The following is a 20,106-nucleotide window of genomic DNA, read 5'->3' on the forward strand; positions in this document are numbered from 1 at the left end:
TAAAAATTAAAAAAAAAGACTCATTGACATTCACTATTTGCTTACTAGTCAAAATTTCAAATAAAACTTCTGTTTAATATTCTTCCCCCTGCCACACTGGCCGCAGTGCATTGTGTGTGAAAGTTTGTGGCATATTAGGGTAGGCCTAAGCTAGAATGGAAATAGCTGGAAGTATGTAATCTTCTGATTTTTTATAAAGCTTGGCCAAGTGCTCAATATTGGGCTGACTGAATTTATTAGTGTGGATATTAAAAGCAGAGAAACCTGGAGCCCAAAAGACCATTAGGGATCAGTCAGTCCACATCTCCGTCCTATCCCTCTCCCATTAAAATGATGAAAAAATCAAGGCCCGAGGAAGGGAGATGCCATGCCAAACTCAGGTCAGAGATGCTTGGGTTCAGAGGCAGGAGTGAATGTTAGTCTCCTAATTCCTAGTCTAGGACTTCTGTTGCCCTATGTCAGGGGTACTTACTCTTAATAAGAAACCAATGAAGCAAAGCAGAACAAAAAACATTTCCTCCTCTGGCCCAGCAGAAAGACTTCCTTGTTTGGGCCATTGCCTGTAGCCACAACTGTCCCGGCTGCAGAGGCTCTGGAGTCATCTTTGGCTTTTCTTACAGGTTTGTGATCACCCGGCCAGCCAATGACTTTAAGCTCCTGCCCTCGGATCTTGTGTTTTGTGCCATCCCTTTCAGCACTTCTTATTACAAATTGGATACTTCATCTCAGAGTCCATATGAAATAATAAATATAGTGCCAACATCAGAGAAACCTACAAACATAAATCATTCTCCTACCATTAAGCCAGTCCACCAGACTACAACAAAACCTTTGATGACATCTGGAGCCAAAAACTATTTCCATTAGTGATTCTAAGCAAGCTGTATTGACTCAGAGCAATAAACTATCATCCCAGACACATTTAGGTGAAACTGAAACTGTGAGAGAAAATGGGAAGGAAAAAATGAAGGAAAGCACAGAGGAGAATGCCCCTGCTTCTTCAAAACCAAACTAAGGCCTGTTGATATTCTCCACAAGCCCCTAGCTCACTACTTGAAAAGCATCTCCAGAGATGGTGACTTTGAACAGGAAAATAAAAACAGAAGTATGCCACTTTTATGCCCATTGCTTAGTGGTGGATCAGCAAGCCCACACTGGGGAGAGACAAAAGTCTCATCCAATCCCACTGGATCTAGAGTGATAAATAAAGAAATGCATGATGAATGCTCTGTAAAGAAGGTTCATTGCTCTATGTCCCTTGTCCCTCAAGCAGAAAACATGTTAGAGTGAGCTGTGTTAAAGAAGTCCTTCAGTACTTGTTGGGTTTGTCCAGTCAGGGAATATAAGCCATCAAGATAAAAAAAAAAAATGAGAAGGAATTAGACAGAAGAGATGAGAAATAAAGAATCTTACATTCTTTATCCTTAAGCAGGCAAATAGTAAACTAGTATATTATCTCCTTCCTTTATTCCTTATGCTTTTTCTTTCTTCATCTCTTTCTATAGAAGGTGAGAAAGATCAGATGGGGAGATGTTGGTTTGAATTGGAAACCAGTTTGTATATAACTAAGACCTAGCTATATGCCCGGCACAAGAATGAATATTAGAGTATTCTGGGATGGGATGCCTAGGTGAAGTCAAGTAGACAGAAATATATGGCCTTCCAAATTCTCTAATCTGAGAATAAAGACCTTGTTGTATAAAAGGTATAGAACATTTCCCCATGTTCCAAAATGAACCATTTACTCCCAATGGGTGGTCTTTGTAAGCAACACCTTCTTGTGTCATAGATTCAGCACAGGTAAAAGGGAAGATGAAAGAAAATAATAAACCACATTTCTAAAACATTATTTTAAATAATGTTTATGATATCCTTGACATTTTTAACAACATCTTTGCTGATTTGGTTATTACCTCCATTTTACAAAGGAACAAACTATGTCAAAAATAAGGTTGCTAGATAAAAGAAAGGATGCCCAGTTAAATTTGAATTTCAGATACAGAGTAAATTTTTAGTATGAGTACATCCAAATCAATATACTTTGCTAGCAAGTGATCACAACAACATTTAAACCTGATTGAGTACACTCCAGCACTTACAGATGTTCTGCATCTAAGTACATAAATAAAAGAAATGAAACAAAACTAGAAAAAAAAAAACCACTCATCCATAGGAAATAGCATTTTATATTAGTTAAGCTTTGGTTGTAATAAAATCCACTCAGCCTATGTGGAGAAAAAAAGGAGTCATTGTAAGGAAAGTTGTCAGAGACCAAGGAAATTCTTTTTTTTTTTTTTTCCTTTTCTTTTTTAAGCTTACCTGAGTCTTCTTCATCCTTCACTCTTTACGGGCTGACTTTTGTTTGTTTTTCATTACATGTGGCAAAATATATTCACTTGCAATTCCACATTTGTAAATAGGATTATAGGTGCATCAAAGATTTCACCGGCTGTCTCTGAATCTCAGATCCTAATTTCTGAAAAAAAGTATGTAGTGGGTTCAGCTTTGGCCACCCCACCCCAGCTATCAATGGCTGAGGAGCAGAGTGCCCCCAGTGAAGGACTTGTCCTCAGGGAAGAAAGGGAAGATGGTTAATGGTCTGGGAAGACATTCCACCAAACATCTACTTCAAAGGTAGTATCATTCCTCTCTCCATTCACTGGGTCATTTTAAACACATAGCAGATTTGGTAGAAACAAAATATTCCTGAGGGAAAAAAAGTGGAGATTAGTCCTATGCTTATTTAAAAGCCACAGATCTGCTGTGCACATATCAACCAATCTGATTAGCATCTCAATCTCAGTTCTCCAGAGTAAAAGCATATCCCACAAATGATCTCATTTCCAACACAGCAGAGAAATCAGAATGAGCAATTCTTTATTTTTCAATATTATAGGGGATTGGATACCAGAAATATGGCTAAAGAAATATTGAGGTATTTGCACTATCACCAACATTCGAATACTTATATTGCCAGTCTTGATAAATAAAATTGTCAAAATACCCCTAGACTCATGTGCAAAGTGATTCCATAACTCCAGAAGCAAACCCTTTACTTATAAATGGCAACATTTTAATACAAGTCATAAAACTAGATCCTTTGACAATATAGTGGATTCTTTTTTTTCAGATCCAAGAAATATTTTTTATTATGATGTTAATCACCATACATCATTAGTTTTTATCTTTTTATTGTTATGTTGATCACCATACATTACATCATTAGTTTTTGATGTAGTGTTCCATAATTCATTGTTTGCGTATAACACCCAGTGCTCCATTCAGTACGTGCCCTCTTTAATACCCTTCACCAGGCTAACCCAACACCCACCCCACTGCCCTCTAGAACCCTCAGTTTGTTTCTCAGGGTCCATAGTCTCTCATGGTTCGTCTATCCCTCCAATTTCCCCCTCTTCATTTTTCCCTTCCTGCCATCTTCTTTTTTTTTTTTTAACATATAATGTATTATTTGTTTCAGAGGTACAGGTCTGTGATTCAACAGTCTTACACAATCACAGCACTCACCATAGCACATACCCTCCCCAATGTCTATTACCCAGCCACCCCATCCCTCCCACCCCCCACCACTCCAACAATGCTCACTTGTTTCCTGAGATTAAGAATTCCTCATATCAGTGAGGTCATATGATACATGTCTTTCTCTAATTGACTTATTTCGCTCAGCATAATTCATGTCGTTGTAAATGGTAAGATGTCATTCCTTTTGATGGCTGCATAATATTCCATTGTATATATATGTATACCACTTCTTTATCCATTCATCTGTCGATGGACATCTTGGCTCTTTCCATAGTTTGGCTATTGTGGACATTGCTGCTATAAACATTGGGGTGCATGTACCCCTTTGGATCACTACATTTGTATCTTTGGGGTAAATAACCAGTAGTTCAATTGCTGGATCATAGGGCAGCTCTATTTTCAACTTTTTGAGGAACCTCCATACTGTTTTCCAGAGTGGCTGCACTTGTTTGCATTCCCACCAACAGTATAGGAGGGTTCCTCTTTCTCGGCACCCCCACCAACATCTGTCATTTCCTGACTTGTTAATTTTAGCCATTCTGACTGGTGTGAGGTGATTATCTCATTGAGGTTTTGATTTGGATTTCCCTGGTGCCGAGCGATGTTGAGCACTTTCATATGTCTGCTGACCATTTGGATGTCTTCTTTGCAGAAATGTCTGTTTTGTCTTCTGCCCATTTCTTGATTGGACCATTTGTTCTTTGGGTGTTGAGTTTGATAAGTTCTTTATAGATTTTGGATACTAGCCCTTTATCTGATATGTCATTTGCAAATATCTTCTCCCATTCTGTCATTGTCTTTTGGTTTTGTTGACTGTTTCTTTTGCGTGCAAAAGCCTTTTATCTTGATGAAGTCCCAATAGGTCATTTTTGCCCTTGTTTCCATTGCCTTTGGCAATGTTTCTAGGAAGAAGTTGCTGCAGCTGAGGTCAAAGAGGTTGCTGCCTGTGTTCTTTAGGATTTTGATGGACTCCTGTCTCACATTTAGGTCTTTCAACCACTTGGAGTCTATTTTTATGTGTGGTGTAAGGAAATGGTCCAGTTTCATTCTTCTGCATGTGGCTGTCCAGTTTTCCCAAAACCATTTGTTGAAGAGACTGTCTTTTTGCCATTGGACATTCTTTCCTGCTTTGTCAAAGATTAGTTGACCAATATAGTGGATTCTTAATTCATAATGATTGTTCAGTCCTTTATTTTATTGAAGTATGGTTGACACACAATCTTACAATAGTTGCAGGTATACAACATAGTAATTCAACAACTCTGTATGTCATACTATGGTCACCCACAAGTGAAGCTACCGTCTGTCCTCATATAGTGCTATTACAATACCATTGTCCATATTCCCTATGCTGTACCTCTTACCCTCATGACTTACTCATTTCATAACTGTAAGCCTGTACCTCCACTCCCTTTCACCCCTTTTTCCCATCCCTCTCCCTTCTGACAACCACCAGTTCTCTGTATTTATGGGTCTGTTTCTACTTTGTTCATTTGTTTTGTTTTCAGATTCTAATATAAGTGAAATCATATGGTATTTGTCTTTTTCTGATTTATTTCACTTAGCATGATACCCTCTAGGTCCATCCAACTTGTCACAAATGGCAAGATCTCATTTTTTCTTTTTGAGGCTGAGCAATATTCCAGTGTGTGTGTGTGTGTGTGTGTGTGTGTGTGTGTGTGTGTGTGTGTATACCCATATACACCACATCTTCTTTATTCATTCATCTATTGATGGACACCTAGGTTGTTTTTATATCTTGACTATTTAAATAATGCTGCAATAAACCTGGGTGCGTATATCTTTTTGAATTAGTGTTTTTTGTTTTCTTTGGGTAGATATCGGGTCATGGAATTACTGGATTGTAGCATATTTCTATTTCTAATCTTTTGAGGAAACTCCACCCTGTTTTCTACAGTGGCTACACTGATTTACTATATTGACTAAATCCTACCAACAGTGCACGAGGGTTCCTTTTTCTCCACATCTTCACTAACACTTGTTATTTCTTGTCTTTTTGATAATAAGAATTCTGACAGGTGTTAGGTGATATCTCGTTGTAGTTTTGATTTGCTTTTCCCTGATGATTAGTGATGCTGAGTATCTTTTCATGTGTGTGTTGGCCGTCTGGATGTCTTCTTTGGAAAATGTCTATTCGGGTCCTCCGCCCATTTTTTAGCTGGATTATTTGGATTTTTTTAGTGTTGAATTGTATACTTTATATATTTTGAATATTAACCCCTTCTCAGATATGTCATTTGCAAAGATCTTCTATTCAGTAGGCTGCCTTTTCATTTTGTTGATGATTTCCTTAGCTGTGCCAAAGATTCTATTTTGATGTAGTCCCAATAATTTATTTTTGTTTCTGTTTCTCTTGCCTGAGGAGACCTATCTAGAAAGATGTTGCTATGTCCAATCTCAAAGATTACTGCATATATTTTCATCTAGGAGTGTTATGGTCTCAGATCTCATATTTAGGTCTTTAAGTCATTTTGACTTTATTTTTGTGTATATGGCATAATAAAGTGTTTCAGTTTCATTTTTTTGCATATAGGTGTCCCGTTTTCCCAGCACCATTTATTGAAGAGACGCTTTCCTCCATTTTATATTCTTGCCTCTTTTATCATAGATTGATCATATTAGTGTGGGTTTATTTCTGGGCTTTCTATTTTGTTCCTTTGATCTAAATGTGTATTTTTTCTGCCAGTACCATGTTGTTTAGATTATTGTAGCTTTATAGTGTACCTTGAAATCTGCAGTGGTGATACCTACAGCTTTGTTTTCCTTTCTCAAGATTGCTTTGGCTATTCACAGTCTTTTGTGGTTCCATACAAATTTTAGTGTTATTAGTTCTAATTCTGTGAAAAATTGCTATTGGTATTTTGATGGGGATTGCATTAAATTTGTAGATTGCTTTGGGTAGTATGGATATTTTAACAATATTCTTTCAATCCATGGGCATGGAATATCTTCCCATTTGTATCATCTTCAGTTTCCTTCATCAATGTTTTATGGTTTTTGGAATATAGGTCTTTCACCTCTATAATGATTGTTCAGTTCCTATTTATAGAAGAACTGATATGAAGACAAGAGAAAATATGCAGGAAACTTAATAATTCATAAATAATATGTATGCCAGTAGTTTCTAAGATTTTTTTAGGCTTTGACTCTTTTGAAAATTGGATGAAGTTACATCCTTCCTCCCCAGAAAACTAATATGTCTGTATATTCCACAAAATTCATCATATAAGTGGGAGGGAGGTCATGGATCACCCTATAGTCTATCTATTGTCTTCCCAAATCCCTTATGTGGGCCTTCTATAATCAATGGAGTAGTCACCAGAAGGAACATAGGGCAGGGGAATCAGGAAACATGAGTACTTGTTTTAGATATCTCATTGAACAGAGGATCTTCAAGAGAGATCTTTTTTTTTTAATTGTATTATGTTATGTCACCATACAATATATCATTAGTTTTTGATGTGGTGATCCATGATCCATTGTTTTCATATAACACCCAGTGCTCCATGCAGTATGTGCCCTCCCTAGTACCCATCACTGGGCTAACCCATCCCCCCACACCCCTCCCCTCTAAAACCCTGTTTGTTTCTCAGAGTCCATAGTCTCTCATGATTCATCTCTCCCTCTGATTACCCCCCTTCATTTTTCCCTTCCTTCTCCTAATGTCCTCCACACTATTCCTTATGTTCCACAAATAAGTGAAACCATATGATAATTATCATATGGTTTCAAGAGAGATCTTAAGAGAACTTGCCCAGCAAGTTCTTAAAACTTTCTCTGCCACTTTCCCAGCTCATTTTACTTTTTTATAAAAGCAGAGAATTGAACTAGAGGATTTTGAACATTACTTCTGTACTCATTCATACTAGAAAAGAATTAGACATGTTGATGTGATAGAGAATGTGGTGATCAGAGACCACCGAAGGGTGGGAAGGATTCCGTGGAAACACTGTTTTAGGAAAGGGAAGTTGGCATGTTCAAGAAAAGAAAGCAAGCCTGTATGTTTAGAGAATAGTGAATAAGCCACAGGAAGAGTTACATGAGATGATATTGAAAAAATAGGCAGGACCTGATTAAGTAAGAGTCTTAGACCATGAGAAACAGATTACATTTTATTCTAAGTACATTAAGAAGCTCTTTAACAATTGTAAATAATGGAATGATGTGTTGTCATTTATATTTTGAAAGATCACTCTAACACTGATGGTTTCAACAGTATGACTAAATGAATTCAAATGGATTTCTTCCTTCTACAAATACTCAGAAATGCTAGGTAAATTATAACAGAATTTTTAAACATACAGCAGTTTTTGAAAGAAGTGGAAACCAGCCAGAAGCAAGAGGGAGGTCATATTCAGAGAGAGTGTCTGTGAGAGATATAAGACTCATACATAGGACTGTTTAGTCAGTGGCTGGGATTGTAATGCCATGTGGAGCCAAGAAATACAGATGATAACAGACCAACATAGCCATCACCTGGGAAAGATCAGCTTATCTGAGTAAGAGGCAATAAACAAGTTCATCATACTGGCCCAAGAAAGGCACAAAAAAAACGTTACCTCTGCTTAGGGATGCTGGTGTGAAAAACACCTATCATGAGAAATTGAAGCCCCAAGTTCATATTATATGTAAATGTAGTATCCAAATTCAGACCCTGTGTGATGGGAATTTAAAACTGAGAAAGTAATGGAAAAAAATCTGGTTCTACACAAACAACATTCTCGAGATAACTGGTAGAAAGTAATGAATAATGCTTTGCAGGAAAGAATTTTACAACACAGGGCAAACAGGACTCCACTGGTATGTGGGGGGGGTGGTCATGAATTCAAAATTTTCTAAAAACTGACAATAGCCTGCAATAAAAAATTAGAAATGGAAAGAGGAAATTATCCTCATAAATCAGAGTCAGTGGACAAATCAAACAAGAGGGTTAGCATGACTCCAGACTTTGGATATTAGAACAATCTGAAAAAGACCATAAAATTGATACACTTAAAATGATGAAAAAGGTTAAAAAGATATAATTATAAATCATAATGAAAGAAAAGGATACTGTGAAAAAATAAGCAGGCAGAGTTGAAAAAGAAACAGAACTTCTATAAATAGCTGATTACATAAAAATTCAATATGTGAATGTAAGCAATGTTAGATACAGATAAATCTAAATAATTTACATAAAATGTAAAATAAAGAAATAAGCGAAGGGAAAATATGAAAGAAAAGTTAGGGGACATGAAAGAGAGAATGAAAAAGTCTAATATACAAATAATTCAATTTCCAAACAGCAAGATAATGGGGAAGATTAAAAAAAAGTCATAAAATTTTTAGAACTGATAAAATATAAGAATCCTGAAACATAAGAAGTCCAGTGAATCATGAACTCACTCAAATAATGGAAAATTAAAATGATTCTACATATAGACATATCCATACCTGGACAGGAAAGAAGATTCCCTACTAAGGGATTACCCTTGAGAAATTAAGAAAAGGTAATGGACCAATAACATCAAAATGCTGAGGAAGAAAATAACAAAAATTATAAAAATATGCATATTTATACTATCTAAATTACCATTCAAAGGGGAAGGGTAAACATAAAGACAGTTTTAGATAAACAAAGACTGAAAACATAACACTTTAAAAACATTGAACTAGTAAGGGACAAACTTCAGAAAGAAGTATGATAGAGAAATATATAAGGACCAATGATAAGAAATTAAGTGGGATTTTTTGAGGTAAATATAAATACATATCAGTTGTAATACTACTACTAATAGTAATAGAAGGGGTAAAAACAAGTTGAAACTAATATAACCAAATAGAAATAATAGGGGATTTGAAAGAAGTGTGATTAAGTAAAATTATTGTTACATCATATCATTGTTCAGGAGGAGGGCAGAGATAATTATTAACGTTAGTCTTTGTTAAATCTTTAGCATGTAAAAAAAAACTGGAGAATAAACCTTAAGGACAAAGGGAAGAATACATTATTTCCAAATCACTTGAGAGAAACTAATCAGTAAAGGGACAAAAAAATGGAATCCAAAAATGTTGACTCAATTCATGAGAACCTAGCCTTTTTTTTGGAAAAGCAAATTAAAAGAATAGCATATAGGGAAAAAAAATGTAAAGGGTAGTAAGAAATACAAATGCATAAGATATTAAATAAATGTAAAAGGGGCAATCTTGTTCTGTAAAGGATAAAGATTTTCAGCTTAGATTTTTAAAAGTTACATGCTGTTTATAGCATAAAATATAATGATTCAGAAAATATGAAACAAAGAAAATAAAGGGATATACTAGAAAAATATGGACCAAATCAAATGGTACTATTAGTATCAGATAAAGTATACCTTAAATCAAAAATCATTACTGAAGAAAATTTCATTTTGTAAACCAAATACTAATCTTCAACTAAATCATGCATATAAGATATCCTTAAAATATATAAAACTAAAACTGATAAAATTATGAAGAGAAATTGAGAAATCAATCATACAGAAGAATTTTAACACACTTTTCTTAAAGTGATAGATCAAGCCGAAAAATAATTAGTACTTGCATTGAATAATACAAATGAGTTAACTAGCTTGATCGAATGGAGGTAGATAGATGGCAGATGATATCATAGATAGATGATAGATAGATATAGATAGGTAGATAGATGATAGATAGATAGGTAACTAATCTAACAAGTAGCAAATGGACATTCTTTTCCAGCACACATATTATATGTTTTAATTTCCTATGGAGTCATCAAGAACATCAGTCTCTATGAACCAATGATACCACACCAACCATATGGCAATAAAATTCAAAATTGGTAGCAAATATCCAGACCTCAACAAATAAAATTTACCAACATATTTGGAAATAAAACAACAACAACAACAACAACAAAACTAAATCAACCATGGGTCAAATTTAAAACTTTGTAATGGATATTACAAACTTGAGATCTAAATGATAACTGAAAGACTATATATTAAAATTTGTGGTGTGCTTCTCCAAAAAATGGTTATTGGAAAACAAGATATACACATACACTTGCAAACAATGAATTGGGACCCTTAACATTACATCATATACAAAAACTAACTTAAAATAGATTAAAGACCTAAACATAAATCCCCAAACTATAAAACTTCTAGAATAAAAAATAGGAAAGGGAAAAGCTTCATGACATCAGATTTGGCAATGATTTCTTGGATATGGCACCAAAAGCGCAGACAACAAAAGCAAAAATAGAGAAGGAACTACATCAAACTTAAAAACCTTAGCACAGCAATGGAAACAATCAACATAGTGAAAAGGCAACCTATGGAATGGGAGAAAGCATTTTCAAACCATACATCTGATAAGCAGTTAATATCCAAAATATTTAAAGAACTTCTGCAACTCAGCAACAAAGAACCCTAAACAATCCAGTTTAAGAATGAGTAAAGGACCTCAATAAACACTTTTCTAAGAAGACATACAGATGGCCAACAGGCACATGAAGAGATGCTCAGTATTACTAATTATCAGGGATTTTGCAAATCAAAATCACAATGAGATACCAACTTACACCCCCTAGGATAGTCACTATCAAAAAAAAAAATACATATTGGTGAGGATGTAGAGGAATTGGAAATGTGTGCATTGTTGGTAGGAATATAAAATGGTGCAGCTGCTGTGGGAAAGTAGGCTCCTTAAAAAAATAGAATTTTACCATAAGATCCAACAATCCCATTTCTGGGAAAACAGGACCTTGAAGAGATATTTGCACACCCATGTTCACTGCAGCATTATTCACAAGAGCCAAGAGGTGGAAGCAAACTAAATGCCCATCAGTGAATGAATGGATAAAGAACATGTGGCATATACATATAATGAAATACTCTTCCGCCTTAAAAAAGAAGGAAATTCTATCATATACTACAACATGGATGAACCTTGAGGACATTTTACTAAGTGAGGCAGGCCAGTCACAAAAAGGCAGGTACTGAATATTCCACTTATACAGACTATCTACAGCCGTCAAATTCTTAGAAATAAAAAGGAGAATGATAATTGCCAGGAGCTGGGGGAGAGCAAAAAGGGAGTTGTTGATCAGTGGACAGAATTTCAGTTTTGTAAGATGAAAAGTTCTAGAGCTCTGTTGTACAACAATGTGCTTCTAGTTAACACTATATGTACTGGATGGTACACTGAAAAATGGTAATGATGGTAAATTTTATGTTTTTGACCACAATAAAAAAAATTGTGGTAAACATACAAATCAGTACAAAAAGTGAATTTCTAATCTTATATGCATATGTAGAAATAGATAAAAATTAATAAAAAATTCATGAAGTCATTCCTCAATTTAGCAAATTAAAGAAAGAATAGTAAAGTAATAAAAATTTCACACCATCTTTGGTATTTCCCAGTGTACTTGTCTGGAAAAGGAAACCAGAATACCAATCCAGAGTCTACTTTACTCAATAGCTAAGTTTTTGTTATTTTGAGAAATAGCAAAAATGCCCTCTATCAAATGGATTGCTAGCCTGAAGAGACACGGGAGCAACATTTGAGCAGAACTGAGGAGTAGGGCAGTTAGGTTAAGATGAAGAAGCTGGAGGGAATAAGCAAAGATCTCTTTAAGATTTGCTTTTCAAAATGTGGTCCCCAAACCAGCAATACCTACATTACCTGAAAGTGGGCTCCATCCCAGACCTCCTGGATCAGAATCTAAATTTAACAAGATCCATAAGTAATCCATACATTAAAGTTTGGAGAGATATATATGCCCATACATACATATACATACACACATAGATCACATGTATTATAATATATGTATATGTAATGTGTAATATATATCTAATATATTAAATATCCTCATATTCACACACATACATATGCATACATATATAACTACACCCACATACACAGTGGCTTCTAGAAAATTAAAAGATTGGAGATTTGGTTTTAATGAAAACTGCCTCCTTTAACATTTAGCTATTTGGCATATTAACTTCTATTTAAGACCTACGGTACATTCCAAACACCTCTAATGAACTATAAAATCCTCGAGCTGAGTACCTTCGACTATAAAGGAGTTAATGGAGGTTGGAGTTCAGTGAAGTTGGTGTGTAGTTTCCTGGAGGGACAATAGCCCACAGCTCAAAGCCATGAGTTGTTTCTTCCAGGCCAGAAGACAAAAGAGCCCAACCTCTGCAAGTAATCTTACTTCAGTTTCTCTATTGGATTGGCATGCTTCCAGAGTCCTGGAAATTGAGGAGGAGGGGGACAGTGAGAGGCAGGAGGCTGCGGGGGATGGGAGGGAGAGGGAGAGAAGGCCTTAACACTAATGAGGTTTGAAAGTATACAGGATGAGTCCAGCTACCGTGCTGGGAAGAAAGGTACCTGAGCAGCTGATGCTAAGTTCAGACTAAACTAACTGCAAGTCCCCTGGGGACGTCACAAGGTAAACCTGATCGTCTCTGTCATTTACAATCATTATCAGGCAGGCTGCTTCTGTAATTTTACTGGGGAGCCAATTAACAGATCCCTGAAGCTAGGGGGAAATGTCTCAGCCCTCCTCTTGCTTTTGAAAAGGAAAAAGGCAGCTTTTGTGCTGCTGTCTCCTGACTGTTTCTGGTAAAGGCAGGAAAGGGGGGTGACTTCAGACAATGCAGTGACTCCTCAGGTCAGGGGAATGGTTGAAGTCAGCCTTCTCTCTGCCTTAATTTACTCTTTTCGGTAGCAACCTAAATCGGCCTCCAGATAGCCCAGCGAGCCTTGTTTCTTTCTTTTTTGAGAGATGAAAATGCTGACCACCTTTCACTCTTTCTTGCCTTCAAGAAAATATCTTAGTAGTGTTTCATCTTGCAAGAAAGCAAGGAAAGGCTACCTGATGGCGCCGGGAAGAAGGCAGTAAAGAAAGGCCACTCTTATCTTAAATTTATTACCCCCTGTAACATCCTTGCTCTTGCCCTCCTGTCAGACTTTTTCACTAGCCCGCTACATTCACTACTTTATTTCCACATCTCTGATTCAGTACTTAAGCCACCCCAACCTGGCTGTCATCTCCATTATTCTACTAAAAATACTCTTTCAAGATCACTAATTACACTTCAGTCCCTCAATATAGAAGAATTAGAACAGTTAATTGGCACAGCCATCTCGCCCTCCATCCTGAAACATTGTCTTCCCTTGACTTCCATGATACAACAATCTTCTAATTTTCCTTTTTCTTTTTTGAATATGCATTCTCACATCGCTTTCGGCTCTCCTTTTATACAACACAATTAGGTATTAGCATTACTCAAAGCTTGATTATGGACCTACTTCTTTTTTTACTCTCAGAGATAACTGAGTAATCCAGATAATTAAAGAAAACTGAAGAGCGTATACCTAAAATTAAAGAACAGGAGCTACTTACCTCTAGCCATTATTCCCATGCAAGAATGTGGGCCCAGTTTTTCCAGTTTTTTTTTTTCAGAGAAATTGAGAATTCTAATTTTTATATAAAATATTATGCTTTTTAATTATTTTATAGTTATGATAGGGTAGCTGTAGCAGACCAACCCTCACTCCAAGGGAAAAAATTTAAAACTGTATGAAAATTGTCTTGAAATTACCCGTTTGAAGTAATCATAAAGCAACACAGTAAGAACTTGAAAGGCTAAGATCCAAGAGAAAAGAACACTGAGTGAGCTCACCAGTCTCTGCCGTTTCTTCCCTAGTTATTGGCACCAACCCGGAGGTCAAGTTGGCTTTTAAAGCTAAGAGCTCTCAGCAGTCTGTTGGGCTGGGAGGAAGAAAAATGGAGTCGAGGGATATCAAGGCTGCTAGGAATTGAGGGGACTAGGTTTGGAAGAAAAGAGAATTGGAGAACTGTGAGCATGACTTTCTGCCCTTCTTTTTCCCTGAGGATATTATTTATTCCTAACATTTTCACTGTAAGAGGCTGAGAAGCCAGGAAGAAAGGACCGGGTAAGAAGCTAAAAAGCTAAGCAGAGCTTTTGCCAGTCTCAGCATGCTGAGGAGGGGAAAATTGGCATTCAAGGCCTGGCAAATGGATGAGCCCAGGTAAACAACCTTTGCTTTCAGTTGATGTTCTTGAAAGGTCCTACTTTAGGATTACTTCAAACTAGAAATAGGATAGTTCTCACAAAGCCTGAAATCAGCTTCCATGCTCCCCATTCCCTGATTGTATCAAGGTGATCAATCCCTACCGTAACTACCTATAAGTAAAAAAATAAATAAACCCTCTCTGATGGAAGGTAGCATTATTCAGAGTTTCTTCGTAATATCCAGTACTCTATAAAAATGATTGGAATCAGTTTTATCTTTGCCTTAATTTATCTTTAGCAACCTAAATGAGCTTCCAGATGGGCCCCCAAGCTTTGCTTCCTTCTAGTTGCTGAGATATGGCAACGTTGATAGTCTCTTTTATTCCTTTTTTGCCTTTAAGAAATAAATAAGTAAATAATTACCATGAATGACAATAGAGAGACTCAAATAGCCAAAAACCAATAGAAAAGAAACAGACAATGGAGACAACCTACAGATGATCTAGATATAATACAGAAGACATACTTTAACTGTGATTAACATGTTTAAGAAATTGGGTGATACTTCAGCAGGGTGCCCAGTGGCAGTGAGGAGGGGGGTGACTCTAGTATCACAGGTGCAGGGGATTTTACCTGCTTTTTAGCCGCCAAGAAGAGATCAGGAAGATATTGCAAGGGTGATCCAAAGAGATACTGGGCTGCTTCAGTGACCAGGCCAGCTGGACAAAGTGGAGCACCATGGCAGAAAAGAGGCCTGCAAAAGGGCCTCGACAGAGGCCAGATGGAAGGTCACTATCCATTTGTGGTTGAATGGGTTAGCTGCACGGGCCTAAGCCAGCTCTATAAGGCACTCAATGACATCAGAGACATCCAGAAATCCCTTGCCAATGTCAGCAGACTGGAGAGCAATAGTACTATTGAGCAATAGTACAATTGAGAGCATGAAGTTTGCTGTAATGTGGCATAGCCAGGTCACTGCCGCTTTGGAGAAACTCAAGAACATCTCCCCATTCCCTGTGGGGAGCCCAAATTGTGAGGAGACACAGGATCTCAAGAACTCAAGAACATCTCCCCATTCCCTGTGGGGACCCCAAATTGTGAGGAGACACAGGATCTCATTGAACAAGGGGCATTCCTGTAGGCCCACTGGAAGCTGGTGGACCTAGAATGCTCTCTCCCAAGAAGGGCTGACGTATAAGCAGTTCCACATGAACAGAGGGAACATGCACAACATGACCCTTATCCATGGCTACTTTGGGAGCATGCAGGGGCTCTCAGATGAGCTGACCAAGCAATGTGGATGGTGCTGCAGAGTTTGCTGGTCATTGTCTCCTGTGACCCCACTTGCTGGTCTCAGTTGTCAGGATCATTCAAAAGGAAGAAAAATTGACCAATGTGTATCTGGCCAAAAAGAGCAAACTAGCTTGGTTTCTCCCCAAGAGGCCCAAGAATTGCAAGGAGGAAATGTTTGCCATGTTGGATGGAACCATGAATACTAGAATTGAGGCCACACAGGCAGACCCCAGGGATTCCAACAAGATGTGGTTTATTTGCCACCCAGAAATCATAAGGAAATATGTCCTGGATAACCCATCATTGCCAAAAACCTGATGGTTGAGTGTTTTCCTCCCCATTATGAGATTTTCAGAAACCATCTGAACATATTCCATCAGGCTCTGAGAAAACAGATGCAAGAGCTTGAGTCAGAAGACCTAGAGGCAAATGAGATCATGAGCCTGTGGTTGACATGGGTCTCAAACCCCTACACAAGCACAGAGATGACGGGGAATGTGGAATTGGCCAGAAGGGGATATCCATGCCCCAGAATCTTTACTTTCTCTAAAGTAGTCTCTGATCTGCTCCACAGGTACATGTCAATTCTCACTTCAGACATTATCCGGCTGCAAAAAGCACTTGAAACAGGCAAGAAAGACTGGGTAAAAGATGCTGAGCCTGAAGATTGACCAAAGTGGGTACTACTGGGTAACACTCCCTTCTAGATGTTTGAACAAATTTTTGAAGTTGCTGCTCAGATAAGTGAAAACAAAGGTTTGTGACACAAACTAGTCTGTATCTTTAGCAAATGAATTCTTTGATAAGTAGATGCAAAGATGAAGTTCAGTTGTATAAGGAAGAACAGCTGAGAAGTCAGCAATGCTCACACTATGTTCAACATATGACAGCCATCAATTGTCAGAGCTTTGAAGAATTTATAGTTGGTTTAAAAAGGGAGTATTTGAAAAAATGAAGTAGAAGAGGGCATATCTCTGAACCACCCAAACATGGATTGGATTTCAGACACCATTGCAAAGGAGAGTTGCAGAAGCCTTCTGGGGGAGATCTTCTAGATCTGGAGCAACATCTCAATGAGTTGATGACAAAGAAGTGGCTGTTAGAGTCAAACACTGTAAAAATAATCTGTCTCACTGTGGAAGAATATTTCAGTGATTTTTGCCAAAATCAAAAAGCCATATAAAAAGAGGAGGATGGCAAGTGGAATACCTGTGGGTCATCATGCAGAAGCACATCTCATTCTGGAGCACCAAGGAGCATGGGGAGGTTCTGAGAGGATGGGCAGGGAGGCTGAGAAACTCCACTTCTTGTTCCAGAAGCTGGCTTGTGGATTTGGTGAAGATACAGGTGGACATGGTGACACTATCATTGCCAATGCAGAAGTTATTAAGCTTACTGACCCTTCTCTGCTCTATGTGGACATCTTGACTCTAATCAGCAAACACCCAGACTCCAGGGATGACCACATCAACATGTTCCTGGCTAAGTGAGGGGACACTGGCCCAGCAGGACACAAAGCAGACCATCATCAAGACTCTGGAACAGGGCCCAATGCAGATGAATCTAAACTACATGCCCATCTTCAAGGAAATCATAATTGCTAGTATGAACATGGCAAAGCTTTTCAAATAACCTGTCAGTTTTCAGCTTTATGTACATTATTTGCACTCATCATCCCCACCCTCAGAAATATATTAAAGCAAAAGTGACTCTTGAGGGGTCACCTTAGATGTTTCAATCCCTCGTGCCTATCTCTTGAAGGGCTAAGCATGTTTGTGAGGTAGTCGGGCATACGGCTTCTTGGAGAACAAGTACCCTGCTGGCTGTGATTCTTCAAGCTCTCTCATTTTGTTGTAAACACCTTTTTGAGGAAGAATTCTAATGCAAAATGCCTCATGGTAGATTGTTTATCACAATGGTGAGAAGGTGTGTGGAGAGGGAAGAGCCCTGTCTTCATTCACCCATTGGTCTTCACTCATTTCTGCATTAAGACTTCTAAAACTCTGCTGCTTAATAAATGAGGCTGAAATCCTGCAGAGAAACAAAAAGGAAAAGAAAAGAAAACGAAAAATTAGGTGAAAAAATGGAGAAAGTTACCAGAAAATGATGATCCATCAAAAAAAAAAATTTAAGGAATAATAACTTTTATTTTTTCCTACTTTATTGAGATATATTTGATATATAATACTGTGTAAGTTTAAAGTGTATATACATATATGTATGTATTACAAGATGATTACCATAATAAGGTTAGTTAACACACAAATTTCATGTGTACAGTACAGTACTGTTAATTATAGTCACCATGCTGTATGTTAGGTCCCCAGAACTTACTTATACTTTGTACGCTTTGACCACAACCACCCATTTCTCCCACCCCCAGCCCCTGGCAACCACCAGTTTACTCCTTGTTTTATGCATAGAAGTGGGATTATATAGTATTTGTCTTTGTCTGACTTATTTCACTTAGCATAATGCCGTCAGGAGTCATATATGTTCTTACAAATGGCAAGACTTCCTTTCTTTTTTATGACCAAATAATATGCCATTGTATTTATGTACCACATTTTCTTTTCCACTAATCTGTTGATGGGCACTTAGGTTATTTCCATGTCTTGGCTCTCATAAATAATGCTGCAATAAACATTGAGGGGGGTGCAAATATCTATCCATTAATCACTAATCAGTAATAAGATAGTGATTTCATTTCCTTTGGATATATACCCAGAATTGGGATTGCTGAGTCATATGGTATTCTATTTTTAAGTAAAATTTACCTATTTGGGAGAACCTCCATACTGTTTTCCACAGTGGCTGTGCCAATTTATATCCTTTTATGGTTCCATACAAATGTTAGGATTGTTTGTTCTACTTCTGCGGAAAATGCCATTGGAAATCTGATAGGGATTGCATTGAACTTTTAGATGGCTTTGGATGGTATGGAAATTTTAACAATATTAATTCCATCTATCCATGAATACAGGTTATCTTTTCATTTACTCATATCTTCTGCAATTTCTTTCATCAGTGTCTTAGCGTTTTCAGTCCACTTTTTGATGCTATTGCTTATGGGATTGTTTTCTTCACTTCTCTTACAGATATTAGATTGTTGGTGTATAGAAATGCAACTGATTTTTCCTTATTGATTTTATAACCTGCAATTTTACTGAATTTATTAGCTCTAAAATTTTTTTAGTGGAATCTTTAGGGATTTTTACATATCAGGTCATGTTGTCTGCATAAAGATACAGTTTTACTTCTTCTTTTCCTATTTGGATGCCTTTTATTTCTTTTGTTTGCCTAATTGATTTGGCTAGGACTTCCAGTACTATGTTGAATAGAAATGGTGAGAATGTGCATCCTTGCCTTTTTCTGATCTTAGAGGGAAAACTTTCACTTTTTCACCATTAGGTATGATGTATGTTATGGGCCTTTCATATATAGCTTTTATTACAGGGAGGTAATTTTCTACTATTCTTAGGGGTTTTTTTGATAGTTTTTATCATGAAAGGATGTTGACTTTTGTCAAATGCTTTCTCCACATCTATTGAGATGATCATTTGGTTTCAATCCTTTATTCTGTTAATGTAATATATCACATTAATTGATTTTTATGGGCTAAACCATCCTTGCATCCCAAGATAAATCCATTTAGTCATGGTGTATGATGCTTTTAATGTGCTGTTGAACTTGGTTCACTAGTATTTTGGTGAGGATTTTTGTATCCATGCTCATCAGATACTGGCCTGTAGTTTTCTTTTCTTATAGTGTCTTTTAAGTCTGACTTTAACATCAAGGTAATACTGGCCCCAACAAACAAGTTTGGTAGAGTTCTGTCCTCTTCAGTTCTTTGGAAGAGATTGAGAAGGATTGACATTAATTTTTTGTTTTTGTTTTTGTTTTTTTGTATGTTTTTTGTTGTTTGGGAGGTTTTGAGGGTTTTTTTTTTTTTGGCTTTTTCCTTGTTTATTTTTGAGGTTTGTTGTTGGCATTCATTCTTTAAGTGTGGGAGAATTCGCCAGTGAACCCATCTGGCCCTGGGCTTTTCTTTGTTTTGGGAGCATTTTGCTTACTGATTCAATCTCCCCACCAGTTTTAGATCTGTTCAGATTTTCTATTTCATTATTACTCTGTCTTGGTAAGTTGTATGTTTCTAGGAATTTATCCATTTCTTCTAGGTTATCTATACCACATCATCTTACATGTCAAA

At 37.0% G+C, this 20,106-nt stretch overlaps 1 protein-coding gene and 1 pseudogene across 1 annotated transcript in view; both read left to right on the forward strand.

The window, feature by feature from the left end:
* The window catches only part of KCNU1 (potassium calcium-activated channel subfamily U member 1), a 145,528-nt gene extending 144,322 nt beyond the window's left edge, over positions 1-1,206 (forward strand). The window contains exon 24 of the mRNA XM_073902636.1: positions 621-1,206. Within this exon, the coding sequence (XP_073758737.1) occupies positions 621-867 (247 nt within the window). The 3' untranslated portion in view covers positions 868-1,206. The remainder of the gene's footprint in view (positions 1-620) is intronic.
* An 11,689-nt stretch (positions 1,207-12,895) lies between these two features.
* Positions 12,896-17,919, forward strand: LOC112834572 (exocyst complex component 3-like; annotated as a pseudogene).
* The last annotated feature ends 2,187 nt before the right edge of the window (positions 17,920-20,106 follow it).

Source organism: Callorhinus ursinus, unplaced genomic scaffold (genome assembly GCF_003265705.2).
Source record: "Callorhinus ursinus isolate GAN/ISIS: 27379988/994484 unplaced genomic scaffold, GSC_fseal_2.0 scaffold17, whole genome shotgun sequence".
Classification (NCBI taxonomy): domain Eukaryota; kingdom Metazoa; phylum Chordata; class Mammalia; order Carnivora; family Otariidae; genus Callorhinus; species Callorhinus ursinus.